The sequence below is a fragment of the Glycine max genome, chromosome 7 (assembly GCF_000004515.6).
Source record: "Glycine max cultivar Williams 82 chromosome 7, Glycine_max_v4.0, whole genome shotgun sequence".
In the NCBI taxonomy this organism is placed as follows: Eukaryota; Viridiplantae; Streptophyta; class Magnoliopsida; order Fabales; family Fabaceae; genus Glycine; species Glycine max.
In genome coordinates this window covers 40,489,203-40,509,668 of record NC_038243.2, presented here as the reverse complement: position 1 = coordinate 40,509,668, position 20,466 = coordinate 40,489,203, and the positions used below count along the sequence as shown (strand labels likewise).

The window sequence follows — 20,466 nt, the reverse complement described above, 5'->3', positions numbered from 1 at the left end:
AAACCTAGAGTCTAACTCTACAACTGATCATCATGATGCACAAAAGTAAGAGTGTTCAAAACTGATTCAAACCATTTCTAAACCACTAAATCAATCCAAAATAATCAAAACTTACGAAAACAAAAAAAATTTAAAAATCGCATTTTTTTGTGGTTTGGTTTGATTTTTAGACCTTGTTATAAAAAATTGAATCAGACCAAACAAATTGTATACTATAATTATATTGATTTTTATTGTTATATTTAATAATAAATATTAAATAATTTATTATTTTTCCTTTACTTTATAATCAATATGTATATTTTACTTTCATATGTTAAAAAATTATGTACTAATATTGTAGAAAAATATTATTAAATATCAAGTGATACACAAATTATCATGATAATATATATATATATATATATATATATATATATATATATTATAATAATTATGTAAGTTTATTTCATAGATTTAAATTATGATAATGAATTTAAAAAATAAAAAAGACCTTGAAATCGAACTAAACCAAAGAAAACCACATCTTTATTTTATGTTTGGTTCGAATGACATTTTGTCTAAAAACAAAACTAAATCGCACCACTAACACCCCTACATGAAACCCACGACCTCGCGGTCCACTTCTACTTTCTATATTAAAATAAAATTATTAGATAATTATATTAATTTTTAAAATATCAAGTAGCATATTAAATATAATTATATTAAAATTGAGGAAGGAACTGATTATATTTTTAATTGAGCAATTTTTGTCATAAAAAATATTAAGCTTATTAAAGTTTATTATGATTTTTTATTTTAAAAAAAATTATGTCTTAAAGAGTTAAATATGTTAGGGATAAATATGTATGTCTAAGATCCAATCCATCATGTTATCAATTTTAGTAAAGAATTGTTCTTTATTTTATTATCATATTTATTGTTTTATTAAATTGTTAATTTGACAAGTCCTTAATTAAAATTAGTGACTTATTATCATGATAGAAATTACCATAATGAGAAACAAGTCCTTTATAATTTTAATCTAAATTGTTCTTAATTGTAGGATTATTGTGGATAGGTCATCAATAATCCGGATAGATCAATATATATGTAATAGTCTTTATTGGATAAATATTAATAGATATCATTTATTAAATTGCATATATAGATGATGTATATGTGGATGTCATCATTGAAGTGACTTAATTGAGGATTTCTAATAGTTAATATTTCTTTGCTAAGTCAATAGGAAGTTCTTAAAAAAAAATAGTCCTTTATAATTTTAATCTAAATTGTTCTTCATTGTAAGATTATTATGGATAGGTCATCAATAATCCGGATAGATCAATATATATGTAATAGTCTTTATTGGATAAAGATTAATAGATATCATTTATTAAATTGCATATATAGATGATGTATATGTGGATGTTATCATTGAAGTGACTTAATTGAGGATTTATAATAGTTAATATTTCTTTGCTAAGTCAATAGGAAGTTCTTAAGAAAAAATATAATAATTTCCTTTGACATGAGATTATCATAATAATTAACAAGTTATTTGTTATATTTTAATTTCTGACACCTAATGTCTTAGGGAATTACTTGAATGAATATTGGATATGATTAAATAGTTGTAGAATTAATGATGAATCAAGAAAGAATTCATCAACTATAAGTAATAAGTTTGAACTCGATAATAGAATTAAGACCTTGGCGAAACCAATTGAATGAAAGAAGGAAAGAATTTCTTAAGTCATTAATTGATTAAATATGTTAGCTTAGTAGAATTTGACAATAATACTATACTCTAGAGTTAACCTTAAGCTATAAATAATGGAAGGAAATATTACATTACTATTCTTCTATTGATTCTTGGAAGAAAGAAAAGATTGATGTTACGTTAAGGAGCTTTGTTAAATCCCTACCTTGATTAGTAAATTAATTATGATTAATTTACTATTGCTTTAGTGTTGTGTTACATTTAGAGAGAGATAAAGAACTGATAGAAATCATAATTGTGTTTTCATTATTGATTTGATGATTACAACAAAGGTCTATATATAGAGCAGAGTTCACAATGAGGCCTAACTCTGACTCTAACAATTACTAACTGATTCTGTTAGTAACTAACAGAATCACAGCATACTAACTAACTAAGAAGAGACAACTAATAGTAACCACAAACAGTTTTTACAACTAACTGAAAACTAACTGAATTTAAGACTTCTCTCTAACACTCCCCCCACAAGCTCAGCAGTACTAAGTACTCTGAGTTTGGAGCGGAAGTTGTAGAACAAATGCTTGCTGAGTGATTTGGTAAGTATGTCAGCAACTTGGAGTTGTGCAGGAATGTAGGAAACAACCAAAGACTTGTTCAAAACCTTTTCCCTCACAAAAAAAATGTCTAATTCCATGTGTTTCGTTCTGGAGTGAAGCACAGGGTTGTGACTAATAGCAACAACACTTTGGTTGTCACAATAGATAACTGGAGGAGGGATGGGAACTTTGAGCTCATGGAGAAGAGACTGGAGCCATAGAACTTCAGATGCAGCATGTGCTAGGCTCCTGTATTCGGCCTCTGCACTAGATTTAGCAACCAGAGTTTGCTTTTTAGACCACCAGGACACAAGATTAGGACCAAAAAAGATACAAGCACCTGAAGTGGACCTCCTATCATCAATATCGGAGGCCCAATCTGCATCACAGAAAGCATTAATGCTGAGAGGGGCACTGGTGGTGGCAGGCAGAAGGGTGAGACCATGATCAATGGAGCCCTTTAAGTATCTTAAGATCCTTTTGACTGCACTCCAATGAGAGACCAGTGGCTGAGCGAAAAACTGACACACCTTGCTGACTGAGTATCCAAGTTCAGGTCTGGTAATTGTAGCATACTGCAGGGCTCCTACAATGCTTCTGTACAGAGTGGGGTTGTCAAAAGGGTCAGCACCAGTTTTGGACAACTTAAGATTTGCAGGTAAAGGAGTGGAAATCCCTTTGCAGTCTTCCATGCCTGCTCTGTGAAGTATATCTCTAATGTATTTAGCTTGAGATAAATGAAGAGCACCAGATGGAGTAAGCTTGCATTCTATGCCCAAAAAGTACTCAAGAGTGCCAAGCTGCTTAAGAGAAAAGGTAGCATTCAACTTGTTCACAATGAGGTTAATAGCAGTGTTGGAAGAACCCGTGATGATTATATCATCTACATAAATGAGAATAAGCAGGCAGCAGCCATGTTTGTTGAATATGAGAAGAGAGGGATCACACTTGGATTTTTGAAAACCAAAGGAGATGAGAGTATTTGTCAAACTCTCATACCAAGCCCTTGGGGCTTGTTTTAAACCATATATTGCCTTGTGAAGTTTGCATACAAGAGTGGATTCACCCTGAATAAAGCCTTGAGGCTATTGCATGTAGACATCTTCATGGAGTTGCCCATTAAGAAAGGCATTGTTGACATCAAGTTGAATAAGGGGCCATTTGGAAGTAAGAGCAATGGTGAGGACAGTTCTCACTGTGATTGGTTTCACCACTGGAGAGTAGGTGTCACTGTAATCTTGACCATATTTCTGGTTGAATCCTTTGGCGACCAAGCGTGCTTTATATTTGTTTATGGTACCATCCAGGTTCTCTTTGATCCTGAAAATCCATTTGCACCCGATGGCTCTTTTATGAGGAGGAAGAGGTACCAAGCTCCATGTTTTGTTAGCTTGAAGAGCTTGATACTCTTGTTGCATAGCTTCAGTCCGGTGGATAGATGAAAGAGTTTGCTGCACAGTGGTTGGTTCAGTGGTTGTTAGATTGATTGTGGGAAAGAGAGGAGGTTTGAGATGGCCAGTTTTGGATCTTGTAAGCATATGATGGGTGTTGCTTGTAGGTGAAGGAGAGGAAGTGGGAGTGGAGTTAGGATCAATGGTGGAGGAAGCTGTGGAGGGTAAGGTTGGAGTTGGAGAGGCAGAGGCACTGATGTATGGTGAAGATGTGTGGCTGGGAAAGGTAGTTGGTGTGTGAGGAGTAGGTTGGTTGTTTGGTGTGAGATTGTTTGGTGTGTGAGGAGTTTGTAGGGGAATATGGTTGACAACTCCAAGGGGAGCTGCTGATGTGACTGTTTGGTTAGGAGAGCAGGTGGTAGGTGGAGTGATTTGATAAGGGAAGTGCTTCTCATTAAACAACACATCCTTGGAGATATAGATGCGGCCAGACTTATTGTCAAGACACTTGTAACCCCTGTGAGAAGTAGAATAGCCCAGAAAGATGCATTCTTTTGACCTGTATTGGAACTTAGGATTGTTGTAAGGGGTTAGAAGAGGATAACAAGCACAACCAAAGGCTCTGAGGAAGTTATAATCAGGAACATTATTGAATAGAACTTTGAGGGGAATGCAATGATTATGAGATGCAGGGAGTCTGTTTATGATGTACACAGCAGTATGAAAAGCATGGTCCCAATAATGATAAGGGAGAGAGGAGTGGGAGAGTAAGGAGAGGCCCATCTCCACAATGTGCCTATGCTTTCTTTCGACCACACCATTCTGATGGTGGGTGTGAGGGCAGATAATGCGATGAATGATTCCTAACTGACTGAGATATGATGTAAAACTTCTGAATTCACCCCCCCAGTCAGATTGAATGGCTTTTATCTTAGTGTTAAGCTGTAATTCAGCTAATGCTTTGAATTGTTTGAAAATAGTAAGTGTTTCTGATTTGTCATGAAGAAAATAGACCCAAATATATTTGCTAAAAGCATCAATGAATGAGATGTAGTATTTGTAGCCCATAGAGGACTGCATGGGGGCTGGACCCCATAAATCACAATAAATTAACTCAAGAGGAGAATTATAAGTGCTTTGAGACAGTTGGGAAGGCAATCTGTGTGACTTGCCCAAACAACAAGAGATACAAAAATCAGTTTTGTTTTTATTGAATGTAGGCATATTACATGATTTCAAGACATTATTCATAGTGTCTAGATTTGTATGGCCTAGCCTGTGATGCCATTGAAAATACAAGTCATTGTGACTAGTTACAATAGAATGAACAGAATGGTGTCTAGAAGAAAGACTAGAAGTAGTTGATGACTGAGAGTGAATGGGATAAAGTCCAGCCTTTTCCAATTTTCCTTGAAGCAAGATTTGATCATTGTCCTGAGATTTCATGACAAAGTGAGATGGATGAAATTGAATGTATGCATTATTATCAGATGCAAATTTTGAAACACTGATAAGATTTTTGTTGATGCTAGGAACATGCAAAACATTATTTAAATGCAATGTATGATGAGGATGAGAAGGTGAAGGAAAAGCATAAGAGGAAATTCCAGTGACACGCAAACCTTGATTATTGCCAAGGAATATGTGCTCAAGGTGAGAAGGAGGAGGAGCAGAGCCTGGAGGAGGTTGCATGAGAGTAACATGCTGAGTAGCAGCTGTGTCAAGATTGTTGTTCATGGTAGGGTGCATGGCATAACCAGTGAAATTGGTCTGAGGTGCATATCCAGTGAAGTTGGCCTGAGGTGCTGCTTGCTGCCACTGAGGGTTACTTTGAGCCCAATTGTTGTTATTTGGTGTAGTGTTCCTTACATACTGATAAGGGTTGCCATGAACATAAGGTTGATTGCTTCCATAAGCAGCATTAAACCTGTGATAACAGTAGGAAGCATCATGGCCTGTGCGATGACAGACTTGACACTGAACAGTGGAACGACCCCCACGACCACCACGATTGCCACGGCCATTTCTTCCTCCACGGCCTCTAGATTGATTGTTGTTCTTGAAATTGTTGTTTTGAGAGTCGTAATTGCCTGAATTTGAGTTCCCAGTTGTCCAATTGGCTTGAGGAGCAATCTGGGTTTCTGTCGCAGAATTAGGGTTCACAGAATTGGGGGTTTTTGAATTTGGCTGAGATTGAGTAAAATTGAGGGATGCAGCTTCTTCAGTGATACGTGCCTTGTCCAATCGCTGCTTATGAGCCAGAAGAAGGGCCCTAATTTCCTCTAAATCGAACCATTCGATCTTTGAGTTGATTAGGGTTACGAGACTTTCAAATTCATTAGGAAGACCTTCAAGAATCACATCAAGTTGATCTTGAAGGGAAACAGACTCACCAATTGATGTCAACGAATATGAAATGTGTTTGATTTTTGCCAAGAATTCAGAGATTGAAGATGATCCTTTCTTCGTGGTGCGTAGCTGAGTTCGCAATTGTCGCGCGTAAGCCTTGGTTTTCGATTGAAAGGATTGATGGATATTTTCCCAGAGTTGGAATGTGTGCTTGCAACCAATGACAGAAGGAAGAATGGCAGGGGAAAGAGATGATTGCAGCCATGCTAAGAGGAGCTGGTCCTGTAATTCCCAGTTGCTGAAAGCTGGGTTTTCAATATTGGCAAGGCGATCGTGTTCCGAAGCGTATTGAGGAGGTATCTCAGGAGTGACACATAAACGATGAAGGCGATGAACCCTTAGGACTGGTTCAATCTGTTGCAGCCATACAAGATAGTTTGTTGCATCTAATTTGACAGAAATCTTGTAGTTGAAAGAAGATAGAGGTGTGATTGTTGAGTTGGGTGTCGCCAAGATTGGTGGTGTATGAGGTGTGTGAGGTTGGGAATCCATTGAAGAAGGGAAGATTCAGAGGAGAGAGGAAAGAAATGGAGGATCTTGCCACGCTTGTGGAAGAATCAGAAGGCTCTTGATACCATGTTACATTTAGAGAGAGATAGAGAACTGATAGAAATCATAATTGTGTTTTCATTATTGATTTGATGATTACAACAAAGGTCTATATATAGAGCAGAGTTCACAATGAGGCCTAACTCTGACTCTAACAATTACTGACTGATTCTGTTAGTAACTAACAGAATCACAACATACTAACTAACTAAGAAGAGACACTTAATAGTAACCACAAACAGTTTTCACAACTAACTGAAAACTAACTGAATTTAAGACTTCTCTCTAACATGTTGAACTCACATGATCACACACAAATGAGTATTCCAATCTTAACAAAAGAAAATAATTTATTTGATAATTAAATTAAAAAATTTAATTTAATCAAATAATTATTTTAGTGAAATATTATTGTATTTTTTGCCAGTACCAAAAATATAATTAATATAAAAAAGGAAGTATTATTTTATAACTATGGAAGTTGTCCATAAAATAAGAGTAATATTCTATTGAATCAAATCATGAGATTAATTATCATAACTAGTCATGCAATTAATTGTGAATTATTTTTATTTTATATAAGAAGCTTCTTAAAATAAAAGATATGAGATATTTTTTTTATAAAGATAAAGAGATATTAAATTATTTTAAATATAATATTTCATTTTTTCTTTGAAAAACTAATCAAATCCATATCTCTTTAACATTATACATAAAAACATCTACTTGAGGCAAGGTACACAAACATAAACTAAAAAAATAGTTCAAGTCTAATTTTAGATTTAGAAAGTAAAAAGATGATTTGCTCTTTCGGGTTTTACTCATCAAAGAGTTGATAGGTAGTCTCAGTGTAAATACACAAAGTTTTCACACGGATACATTTTCGTCCATTCACTTAAAATGTTGGGTGCACTCGTAATAATGTTGAGTGCACCTAACATCACCCTTTTCTTTATCGATTGATCAACTTTCAATTTTTTCAGATCAAATGTATCCTTCCTTTGGGCTTTCTCCTGTGAATTTTTTGTCTGGTAAACCATATATCTCTATTTAGTCTCCTCAAGAGGCCAAGCAAACAAAATATGAAAATTCCACACACCACATATCCATCTAAAAATCAATAATAACGTGAACTCATTTTAACAAAAAAATTTGGCTCAAGAAATTCTGACTGTCCAGTATCTTGCATAGTATAAATATCCGCCTTTTGGTAATGGAATGGACAATTTCTAGGAGAGGCACACAGACCATTTCGTAATTGAGTTCAATAAAGGAAAAATGTGCAATGGGATAAGCATATTAGAATGTTGCAAACTCGGACAACCATAAGGATTATCAATCCCAAGTCGAATCAGTTTCTAGCCTCTCCCTAACCTCCCCCAATATTATATTTGTGTAAGCTCTAGCATACAAAACTTAGGGCACCACTTCCTCAGTTGCTTTATAACCATCATACTACCTGTTCAAAATAAAATTTGATCAACTCAGGACTCAAGTCTTAAGCGAAAAAGAATCACAGCCTAGTAAAATTACCTGTTAAACTCCATCCCGGTTGTTCACAACTCATCATGGTTTGATGGTATTTCCGAATTCAACAAGTCTAGCTTGTGTTGTAACTCCTGTAAAGTTCCACGGTTAAAATTAAATACCATATCGAAAGGACGACATTTGTTATCATGTAATTATAGTACCTTCAGCCTTTCCTCTTGACAAAGGGCTGGGGTAGATAATACTGCTACATATCTGCCATGAGGCCAGTGAGACAACAATGAGAAAAATGGAGAGTATGACAGAAAAATTTGACAAAAAAGAGAAGAGCGGTAGCAGCAGAGGAAAACAAGACTCCCTACTCGCAACGGCTTGGTTCATCTACATCAGTAATCTCGTTTTTCAACCCACATCTTAGCTTGACCTGTTAAAAGCACAAAGCCATTAAATCACAGGGGGTCGACAAATTGGAACCTTTCAAGTTCTTATTTCCACGTGCAACTACTCCAACTACTATAATACAACTGCAGAGAATTTCCACCACTGGGTTACTATGGTTTTTATTATAAAAAATAAATTGTTAGTTTAGTTTGAAAAACTTGCAGCGTTAGGATTTGGATTGCACCTGTTTCCCGTCCCAAACCCAGAAGGCACTATTTATCTATTAACATGCTCTTATGGAATAAATTAAATTTTATATTATACTTCTACATCTAATGAAAGTACACTTGCTACATCTAACCAGACAGTTTATTTAATCATTATAGAATGAATAGAGACAATAATCTAGCCAAAATTGTAAGAAATGACAGCATATCATTTTTAAAATTTGAAAAATATAACCTTCAAACTCCTATCAGGACCATTCCAGCATTTATCACCATTAGAAAACACCATTACTCTGTATGAATCCTCAAATTTGTCCCAGCTCCTGTAAAAAAGAAGGAAATCGAATTATTTGCCTTTTTAGAGGGGGGAAATAGAACTTTGTTTTCACCAATTGACGCTTGCACTTTTTTATACTGAAGAAAAGCACCCTAACAAAAATTATCAACTAGTTACTAAAACCTTACCCCAAACGGGTGTTGGAATAGCCCTCCTCCTGAGAAGCCTGTTTATAGGGGCAGACTTTGTAAGTGTACCTGAACAAAATTTCCATCACCAGAAAGTGAGATGAACAGGACTATCAAACCGCAGATACGGAAGGAAAAAAAAAGAAGAGAAGAAAGCCAAATACAACAGAAAGTAAACTGGTACGGAGATATAACGTAACTTGTTCTCCTTGCCCTCAAAGCAATGATCATAGAATGAATAAAACTCCTTTGCTGGACCTGTAATATTTAAGTTCTACTTCAGTTTATTCAAGTCAATTCCATAACTTATTTTTACAACTCATGCTATAATGGTTACAAATGTTACTAGCAGCATACTAACCAAAATCATGTTTTAGCTTTTGCTTCAGACTTGATATTCTAGACTGTATTTTAGACAACTTGGCACTTGATTCATCATATTCCTTGCGAACACGAGCAGCATCTAAAGAACCCAAAGAGAAAGGCTTAACTCTTAAGTTATACCTACATGGATATAAAAGACAGGTAATAAAGTGTTAAACGTCTACCTGACTGGTTCACTGGAGCCTGGAATAAATTAACAGCCTGAAAAATATTCCGCACAGTTCTCTGTATTTTCTCTAACCAAGAAGGATTATCTGTTGTGGTACCATATGAGCTCTTTTAAATTATCTCATCACAACTCCATCTATATACCAAACTTGGATAAAGATTATGTAATGTCTATAACAAACCTGACAAGTCTGGTTCATTATCAGAATCAGATTTGTAGGAGGAAGTAAGGTCATCATGCTCATCCTCTCGATACTCTTCATCAACTTCATCTTCATCGTCATATTTGTGACTGTCATCATCATATTTGTTGCTGTCAATGTCATCATCAGTTTCAGAAGCATAGCCTTCATATTCCTCATTATTTGTCCCCTTTGGAAGATCTTCGTGATCTTCATTGTCTAATGTCGTATCAGGTTCAGCACTTGACTTATCAGTATTTTCTCCTGTCCAGCGTGAAGCAACAAGCCGGCCCAACTCTTCCCTTGATAATCCCTCGGTATTTTCAGATGCATCATTCCCCTACAGATATGCCAACAAAGAGAAAATAACAGACAGAAAAGACAAGCGGAAGAAAACTGCGAAGTTGAAGATATTTCTTAGCTAAAATATCACCCATAACTATCAGTTTGTATGAGATAGAAAACAATCTCATCAGAGCAGGAGATATAGTAAGAGCTGAAGCCTGAAGAATTCAAAAGGGCACATAACATACAGTATATTGTTGGAAATAACCACCTTCAAGGCTGATGGTGATTGTATTCTGTGCCAATGACTACAAAAATAAGTGCAATGACACAAACAGCTAGGATTGTTAAATACCAGAGAACCCATGAACTGAACCCATGAACTCTCGCCATCACAATTGTCTAGATGCAAAATCACTCAGACTCCTGTAACATTGATAGAGGACTATCCAAGGAGGAAGTTTTTGGTTTGGGTGAACTCAACATGAATTAATAACTAGTGCACGGAGTAAGAGATTTCAAGAAGAGATTGGCGAGAGACTAAATTCTCTCGTGTAGGAAAGAGAAGAAGCGGAGTTCATAAATTTTAGCCAACTTTTATAATAGGATTTATTTTATTTTTTAATTGTATTTTGGGCCTATTTTCGGACTTGTAACAGGCTGCCACAATCTTTTATTGTTATTTTCAAGTCTTTTAATTATTAGATTAGTTATTTGGCCTTAGTCTAATTTAGGGTTATTAGTAGGAGTATAAATAGACTCCTTGTACACTTTGTTGGCAGTTTTTTCATGAAATTTCAGATTAAACACATTTAAGAGGGTGTCTCTCTTGGTTCTTGTATAAAACCTTAGGTTCTTATCAAAGAATTTTATTCTTTGTGACGAATCATCCTCAACTCATCAATCTTCCAAGATTGTGACATTCTTCTTTCCATCTCCTTTTCTAATTCTTTTTTTTTTTTCTTCTTTATTTTTTTCAATTTCAGAGAGTCTCAGATAGGTTTCCCAGTTTGTAATTAGATCCATAAATTAGGGTTCCATCAATTGGTTAGAACTAAGTTCCCCAATTTATTGGGCCTTGGAAAGGTGTTGCACTTAGTAAAAATAATTGTAACCCTACTCCAACTTCTTCAAAAACAAGTTCTACTAAATGTTTTAAGTGTTTGCGAAAGGGTCACATTGTCTCCCAATGTCCTAACAAAAGGACTATGGTTGTGTTGGGTAATGGGAATATCACTAGGGCATCTTCTTCTAGCTCTTCTAGTTCTTCTAATGAGAGTGAAAGTGAATGTGATGTACGGCTCGTTGATGGTGAAGAGGTTAATGGATAGTGTGTGTAAGGATAGAGATGAAACTCAAAAGGAGAACATTTTTCATACTAGGTGCGTGGTCACGGGGAAAATATGCTCTTTGATTATTGATGGGGTAGTTGCACTAATGTAGCTAGCCAAAGTTAGATTGAAAAGCTTGTTTTGAAAACTTCCCCTCACCTTAGGTCTTACAAACTACAATGATCGAGTGAGAATGGGGAGCTAGCTGTAGATAGACAAGTTTTGATATACTTGTCCATTGAAAAATGTTAATGAGATATTGTTTGATGTCCCTATAGAGACTAATCATCTTTTACTTGGAAGGCCTTGACAGTATGACAGGGATGTAATCCATAATGGTGTCACAAATAAATTTTCATTTGTACATAAAAGACAAAAGGTTACCCTTACACCTTTGTCTCCAAGTAAGGTTTGTCAAGATCAACAATAAATGAGAGTGAAAAGAGAACAAGAGAGAAAAGAAGAAAAAATCAAAAGTGATAAAAAGAGAAAGAAACATGAAAGGAAAGAAAAGAAAGAACAGAGTGGAGATAAAAAAAGAGTAAAACTGTAAAAAAGATGAAAATCAAGAGGAGAAAAAAAAAAATACAGAACTTGTTCATGAGAGAAAAAGAGATGAAGAGAGTGATGTTAGCTAGACAACCTATGTATTTACTAATGTCTCATGATTACTATTTGTCTTCTATTGCTAGTTCTTTGCCTCTAGGTAGGGAAGTGTGGAAGAATTATTGAAGAAGTTTGGGGATGTCTTCCCCAAAGACACCCCTCATAGGTTGCCTCCTTTGAGAGGGATAGAACACCTGGATGTTGCAAGCAATTTAGTAAATAGAGTTAATTTAAGCAAAATTGAAGTAATCCGGAAGAGACAAAAGAGAGCCAAAACTAGTGGAGAGCTTGACAAAAAAAAGATGGGTGAAAGAAAGTTTGAGTCCATGTGTTATGCCCGTCATCCTGGTAAATCAAACTCTATCTCAACTCCTAAGGTACTTGGTAGGTATGAATTTGAAAACTTGGGAGGAATGCCCACCCATGCTGAATTTGCTTATAATAGGGTAGTAAACTCTACTACTTCTTATTCTCCTTTTGAGTGGTTTAAGATTTTAATCCATTGTCCCCTCTTAATTTGTTACCTTTCCCTAACACTTTTTCTGTGATGAATAGGGATGAACTTTCTAAAGTCAACTTTTTTAAGAGTTTACATGAAAAGATGAAAGCACCAATTGAGAAAAAGGTTGAACAATATGTTAGATATGCCAATAAGAATAAAAAGAAGATGGTTTTCAAACTGGGGGTTGGGTTTGGATTTACTTGAGGAAAAATAAGCTTCCTTCCAAAAGAACATCTAAACCTCAAGAAAGGGGAGATGATCCTTTTAAAGTTTCGGAACGCTGCATATAAAATTGATTTACCACTTGACTATGGTGTGAGCATCACTTTTAATGTTATTGACTTGACTCTTTATGATGTAGGTACCTACGACATCAATTCAATGGCGAATTCTTCCCAAGAAGGAGAGAATGATGGAGGACTATCTAACGAGGAAGAGTTTGACTTGGGTGGGCTCAACAAGGATGAACCGATCACTAGAGTAAGGATAATAGATTTCAAGAAGAGCTTGAAATTCTCTCATGGGAAAAAGAGAAGAAGTGCGAAACTCATGAATTTTAGTCAACTTCTAGGATAGGATTTATTTTCGTTTTTAATTGTATTTTAGGTCTATTTTCGGACTAGTAATGGGTTGTCGTTACCTTTTATTGTTATTTTCACGTCTTTTAGTTATTAGATTAGTTATTGGGTCTTGGTCCTAATTTAAGGTTATTAGTATGAGTATCAATAGACTCCTTAGACACTTTGTCGACAGTTTTTCATGAAATTTCAGATTAAACACAGAGAGTGTCTCGGTTCTTGTGTGAAACCTTAGGTTTTTATCAAAGAATTTTATTCTTTGTGGCGAATCATCCTCAATTGATCAATCTTTTATGATTGTGGTGTTGTTCTTTCCATCTTTTTTTCTAATTTTTTTTTCCTTTATTTTATTCAATTTCAGAGAGTCTCAAATAGGTTCTCCAGTTTGTTGATGCCAAAAATTAGATCCATGAATTAGGATTCCATCAATTGGTTCATGAGCTCAAATAGTGAATGAGGTGGAGAATGATGCTCAAACTTCAAAGAAGACAAAAATGTGGTTCAGTTATTAAGTGGGGCTTTGAGACAGCTCGTGATTGGGTGAGTCATGGTGGATCAAATAAAGTTCTCAAGAAACCAAAGAGGTCTTCCGTGCTTCACAGGTGGGTTGCTAACTTCACTTAACTGCAAGTTTTTATGTGATTGTATATGGTAAGCTAAACTATCAGTTTCATGAGAAGTGGGAAGTTAGGAAAAAGGACCTTTATTCTCATTGGGCTTGTTTGTATAAAGTTCTCCATAGGCACTTATAGGAGAAGAAAAAAGAAGGAAAAATGAAATAAGCTTCTTTGTTAGCTAAAATTTGCTTATGCACAAGTTAAAAATGAACTTTTGGAGAAGCTAATATGAGAAAGCTTCTACAAATTAGCTTATGAATAAGCTAATTTTAGCAACTTATTTCATTTTTTCTTCTTATTTTCTTCTCCTATTAGTGCTTATAGACAAGTTTACCCAAACATGCCCATTGTTGTTGACTTTAGTGGTTGATGTACTTCTATGCCAAATGATTTCATGTGCCATTTGATAGGGATCTCAATGAAGGTAGTAGTAAGTAGATTCAAAAAGGCATTATGGTTTTCCACCTCCAATTAACTGGATTGTTGAGGAAGAAAGAAAAAGAAGGATAACAATCAATGTCAAGGTGTTTCGGAAGCTGAAGCATTATATTCCCATGTTTGAAATAAAATTGGCAGGATTGAGTGAGATCATGAGATCCTTCTATAGATGCTTGGTCCCAATTTCCCAGTTGGTAGAATGGGGAACAGGGATGAAAACCCAGCCCCAAGCCATTACCTAATAGACCTGTGACCACTATTGTGTTGCTGTGATGTGAGACTTGAGCCTGGGAGTTGTCTTGGAACAATGGCTGCCCTAAACCTTGGTGCTATAAGTGAAAGCTTGGTACCTGCAACTTCTTTTGCATCTATAAGAGTTGCGGCTTCTTTATTGACATTCTTTAAGTGCTGCAAGCTGCAAGTGACCCTTTTTGCAAGTAGTTGAGTGCATTGTTATTAGTATCACACGATTCACGATACGATTCAAGCAGCTGGCAATGCAAATTGAAAGCTGACATGTTTTGGTGCTTGAATTGCAAGAAATGTGGTTTTGAGGCTGAATCACACGATTCTATTGCAATGAGTCACACATCTAGCTGGGTCAGGTCATGCCTGACCCAATTCTGGAAACCCTAAAAACTAGTTTTCTTTTCCAAACAAATAGAGGAAAAGAGAGAAATTCCCTCCAATCAGACCCAGGGTGGGTCCATTCTTCATGTTCATCTCTTTTGCCTTTTCTTGTTCTCTTCTTTGCCTCTCCCCCATCATTCTTTGTGTGTTTCTCTTTCCACATTATTTTACTTTGGGTTCTGGTCACTGTCTACAACTACACATGTTTCTCTTTCCACACTATATATATGGTTTGACTTTTGATGTGCTTTTTAATGTTATAATAATGCTCCTAGATTTATGTTTTTAGTTATTGATCATGAATTTGTGCTTTTATAAGCCTTGTTAGTAGTATATGCTATTTTTTATTATTCATAATGAATTTAACAAGCAGTATACATCAATTGAAGTATTTAACTATGACATGAATGTAAAATAAGAGTAAACTCCAATCATACCATGAGAGATTGAGTATGGGCTAGAGAGATACCTTATTGATGATTTCAGCAGAAGACTCTTTGTTTCCGACCTTTATATCAGTTTCAGATTTCACAATAGGTTCTTCCTCAGCTTCTTTTGCATTCTACATTGCGTGAAAAACCAAACTAAAATGTTAAGCAAGTCTTAAATCTTATGTGTTTGGCAGAAAATGCCATTTCAACTAACAAAAATTCAGAAAAGAAGATAAATGCAAAAAAATAAAAATAAAAAATTCACCTCTTCCACTTTATTATGCAAAGATCCTTCACTCCCAGGACTATCACTGGCTTCATCATCGTTATCAAGTACATCTTCTAATTTGTCCCCTGCTTCATCCTGTAAGAAAGCATGGAATGTTAAAATAGAAGAATTAGACTACTACCACATGAAGTCGTGTACACACACAAGTGAAGGAATAATGTGTAGGAAAGACAAAGCAATCTGCTTCACAGTGGGATGGAAAATAGTCATTATTAGTTGTTTTTCTACCAGTGCTTGCAAGTACAGGTAAACATATTAATAGCAAAAAAAAATAATTTTTCTTGCAAAAAAATATTCATTATTCACATGTTATTTGGTAGAGCATTTCACTGCATCAAGAAACATGACAAGGTAGTACTCTTTTTATCCTAGCATTAATTAACCTAAGGATGATACAGGGTTAATGAAAGATCAGGAAAACCTCTCTCACACACATATATTGTCACCTCACATTGACCATTTACCAGATTCATGCATTCAAAAGTTAAACTAAAATTCTTCAGTATGGCGCATTATGATTGTACAGTCAAGTTCTGCAACCTTAATGGCAACTGCAATCAAACCTGATCGGCAGGAGAACCCTCTAGATTTTCTATTTTATCATGGTTATTTTCTACAGAATTGTCTTCAACATCTGAATGCTTTTCAGCTTCATTTCTATGCCCTGTATCTTCATCAGCTTTATCTTTTGCTTCATTAGCTTTCTCCTCAGACTCCTTTTTCTGCTTCTCTTCTTTTTCTTTCTGTAAACGCTCCTTCTCCTCTGCCTTCTCTATTTGTTCCTTATGATCTGCAATGGAAGCAAAATGAATTTGTCAAAGAATATTCCATTGCTAGGATAGAAAATTACTACACAAGCAAAAAACTTACAAAAAAATTGTATATTCCTTTTTCTCCCTGATCAAAATTCCATATACTTTACAACATAGCATGAAATCTGTAAACTTAACAGCCAAACATGTTTTATCATGTTTGCTTTTCAGAACATGTAAAATGCTGTCCCCTCCTCAATTATACAATTTGAAAAATGTCAAAAGAAGAATCTTCAACTTCCACATGCTAAATAGGCTGATAATGATGATCTGACTTCATCATATGTCACTCATCAACTGCAAGAAGTTGCTTGTGGTCATATGTGTAATTAAACAGACCATTCAGAATACCTTGCACACTTGCCAATTTGTACTCAATTTATATATTCAAAAGGTTTTTAGCTAAACCGGTATAGGCATCTAACACTTCAAACTGAACGTAACACTAAACACATTCCTGCATCCCTAATCCCTAATTTATACATTAAAAAGGCTTTTTGCAAAACCAATGAAGGCATCTAACACTTCAAACTGAACATAACACTAAATGCATTCCTGCATCCCTAACCAGATTTCTCCATGCATTCACTAGATCCTCTTACCAATGAAAAATAAACCTATTAGTAGCATGTTTAAATTAGTCAAAAGTAGATTTGACACATTGCCTTTCCATTTTGTCTTTGTGTGGATGACCATTTTTATGATCAAAATCCTTAAACCAAAGTTCCATGTAGTTTATGTATATTAAGTAAAACATTCACAAGAACAGGACAACCAAAAAGTGATACCCTTTAGCTGTTTCACAATCCCTTTAAGTATACTTTCTTCCTTTTTCAGTTTTGAAAGTTCTGCCTCATCCTTCTCCATAGCTACTTTAGCTTGTTCCATTTCTAGCTTTCGCAATTTGACGCCCTCTTGATAAGTGGCAATCTTTTTTTCCAGTCTATCTCGAGCAACTTTACCAGCCTCCCAGCAGGTATTTGGACACTTTACTTGACCATCATATTCATCAGTTCCATCACAGCAATCTACAAATTATGGCAGGAAAGCAAAACAAATTACTTCAGAGCTAACAAAACTCACAAGTCTACCAATAATCCAAACTACAGACAAGTAATTTATTGGATAACAGCACTTTAACTTTATAACACAGACAATTTGAATGCCATTATTTAAAAGAAAGGAAATCACTTTCAGAAATGATGTGCAAATGCACAATGTTAGTGAAAAGGATCAAAACATAAAGTGCACTCTCCATACTCATCAATTTTGTTACATGGTAACAGAACTTAGAATCCATATTGAACTTATAAAATATAGAAGGAATAACTGTAATGGCAATGTCCAAAAAAATTTCCATCTAGATCAAGTGCCAGCATTATTCCACCAGCTTCTCCAATCACTATGCCACATATCTATATCATAAACTCCACGAATAATACCAGTGAGAGTAACAAGATAAAACAAAAGCATTCCTGTAAGTTCAAAACATGTCCACCAGATCCAAAATGTTTAGCTTATATATCAAATGGAACACTGAAAAGTAACAAATAAATGCATAATCATAGTCAACAGATCCTTCTAAATCTGTACTAATAGGACCTTGTCCATGTATATCTATCCAGTTAGGATATTCTTCTTCTTTCAATTTCCCCCTTTTTTTTGTTGTTTCAACTTTTCAGCTTAACCACTAATTCTAACCATACCATAGGAATTACACAATGCAATCATAAAAATTAAAAAGATAAACATGTCGCGCTCACCACAAATTCCATCGTTCACTCTAGATGAAAACAAGTAAACAGGAGAATGTCCTGCATTCCGACAATAAAATTTTCCACCCGGACATGCCGATGTGCCTGCCCCCAACAAACACACACACACACAAAGAATTTCAGGAACAGCAAATGATCCAATATGAAACAAATAAAATAAACAAGATATTCTTAATTAATTAATAATTAAAATAAAAACCAGGTTCATCGGTGCCATCAGCGCAATCACAGAAATCGTCGTTGAGCTGCGCCTTGGTGAATTTTCCGGATCCATCTTTACACCTTATTACATCGGAAGCCTTGTAATACTTGTCATCTGCGAGAAATAGCAACGCGCATTTCTTCAATTGAAATATAAACAATCACAAAACTGTAAAGATATAAACAAAATTAAAAACGATAATAATAAATGTTGCGTGGAGCTAAGGGGAGAGGTACCTTCGGGGGAGATTCCGAGGAACGGGTCTTTGGGTTTGGAAGAAGATGAAAACGGCGCGCACAACACCAGAAGCAGAGCAATGAGCAGCTTCATGTTCTGGCAGAGGAAGAAAGAGAATTGAAAATTGAAAACGCGAATAATAATGAGTGAGGAGTTAGATCAAGGTGAAGTTTGTGAAGTGTTAAATGGTGGTTGTGAAAATTGAAAATTGCGTTATGCGGAGTGGAGTGTGATCGGAGTGAGTAAATGCACATACGAGCAACGACGCGAGCGGAGCGACCTTGCGGTTTTCCGACTAGCGATTGCTAGTGACGCGTGATGATTAGTGTGAAAATGAGATTCGAGAAGCTACTGTTAATTCAAGACGGGCCAGCCCAACCCGAACTAACTTACTTTTTGTTGGGAAATTTTAATTTTAACGTGGGGAAGTTTTAGTAAAATCAAGTACGTGACTTAATGGTATTTTTGGTTCACCAAGACTCACTTCCGACGTGCATTCCTTGTGTTTAACGTTTGATTTAAAAAATGACTAAGGAATGATATAAAATAAATAATGATGGACTGAAAAAATATCAAAAAATTTGTAACTTATCAAATTTCGTACAACTTTTTATTTTGTGTCTAACAAAAGTAAAAATACAATATTATTCTTATTTTCTGACTTTTCATTATCTCATGTATTTTTCTTTTTTCATATATGCCTCCTTCTCTAAACCTCTCTCTCCAAACGTCATACATTGGCCGCCAACGAGGGCCACATGGACTACTGTTGTTTCCTTTTTGCTCATTATTTAATTTGTTTGAAATTTTTGGACAAGAGAGCCACTTCATCATTTATGGATCCCTCAAAACTATTATTTGAGCTATCCGACTCAGCCATATGTACTTTTAGAGCTTTAGAAGAGTGTTTCTTTTCTTCTTGTCTGGAGTTGACTTGTCCAGTTTTGAGGGTAGCATAGTCTCTCTTAGGCAGATGATTTTAGTTCTGATGGTGAACTTCATGAACTCTTAGGATACCTAACAATTCATCCTATGCTAGAGTTTTCATATTTCTAGCTTCCTGGATGACTTGTTTTTGGTTTCCACACCTTGGGAAAACTGTCTTGAATCTTCAAATTTATTTGACCTTTGGTGAATGTGTGTCCTAGAGCTTTAAGGCCATTCAGAAGCACTTGAACTCTTCCAAACATGTCATCCGCATATTCTCCTTCTTTCATGGAGAAACTTTCGTATTGATGTGTTAGAGTTGCAGGCTTTCTAAGTTGAACATCTTTTGTTCCTTCATAGTTGATGCTTAGTGAGTCTCAAATCTCTTTGGTTGTCTTAAGTCTGCATATCTTGTTGTACTAATTCCTTGATAGAACGCATGTTTGAGTATAACTAGTTTTTGTGTTTAGCTTCATCATGGGAAGGTTTACATCTGTCCATTCTGCTTTAGGTCTGGGAATAGGTATATTTCCATTTGTGATGATTAGCTAGAGTCTATAGTGGTTGGACTTGATGTACATTTCATTTTGTCTTACCAGTAAGGATAGTCTTCTCCTATGAAACCTGGTGGCCTCGTGAGGGATGCTCCCTCAACAATGAACTGATTGTTGTTGTTGTTGTTGTTATTGTTGTTGTTGTTATATGTCATCATGATCTTTTCCTCTAGACATTGTTAGGTGCTCAACCTTTAAGAGATCGAGCTCTGATACCAAATTGTAAAGGAAAATATCACAAGAAATGGGCTTCAATTATGATTTTCACTAAATTTAAGTCCTTTTCATAAACAACAAAGTTATC

The 20,466-nt window shown here is 35.4% G+C and overlaps 1 protein-coding gene across 1 annotated transcript; it reads right to left on the bottom strand.

The window, feature by feature from the left end:
- Positions 1-7,790: 7,790 nt before the first annotated feature.
- LOC100807083 (glucosidase 2 subunit beta) lies at positions 7,791-19,098 on the bottom strand. Its single transcript, XM_006583885.4, has 18 exons — positions 18,938-19,098; positions 18,681-18,777; positions 18,442-18,558; positions 18,231-18,326; positions 17,256-17,495; positions 16,219-16,445; positions 15,632-15,730; positions 15,405-15,497; positions 9,949-10,288; positions 9,763-9,852; positions 9,576-9,677; positions 9,415-9,472; positions 9,215-9,283; positions 8,985-9,072; positions 8,504-8,565; positions 8,345-8,396; positions 8,187-8,272; positions 7,791-8,112 (listed from the first exon to the last, which is right to left on the bottom strand). Exons 2-17 carry the CDS (start codon positions 18,772-18,774, stop codon positions 8,210-8,212), a joined length of 1,890 nt encoding a protein of 629 aa, XP_006583948.1. The 5' UTR covers positions 18,775-18,777; positions 18,938-19,098; the 3' UTR covers positions 7,791-8,112; positions 8,187-8,209.
- Between the last annotated feature and the right edge of the window lie 1,368 nt (positions 19,099-20,466).

What these genes read in the sequence shown, in the direction of transcription:
- LOC100807083 (XM_006583885.4), bottom strand. Translation starts at nt 18,774, where the DNA reads ATGAAGCTGCTCATTGCTCTGCTTCTGGTGTTGTGCGCGCCGTTTTCA. An exon ending in AGGGTTCTCCTGCCGATCAG is followed by an intron (nt 15,731 to 16,218) that starts GTTTGATTGCAG and finishes GCTTTCTTACAG; the next exon opens with GATGAAGCAGGGGACAAATT. An exon ending in TAATGAACCAGACTTGTCAG is followed by an intron (nt 9,853 to 9,948) that starts GTTTGTTATAGA and finishes GTACCACAACAG; the next exon opens with ATAATCCTTCTTGGTTAGAG.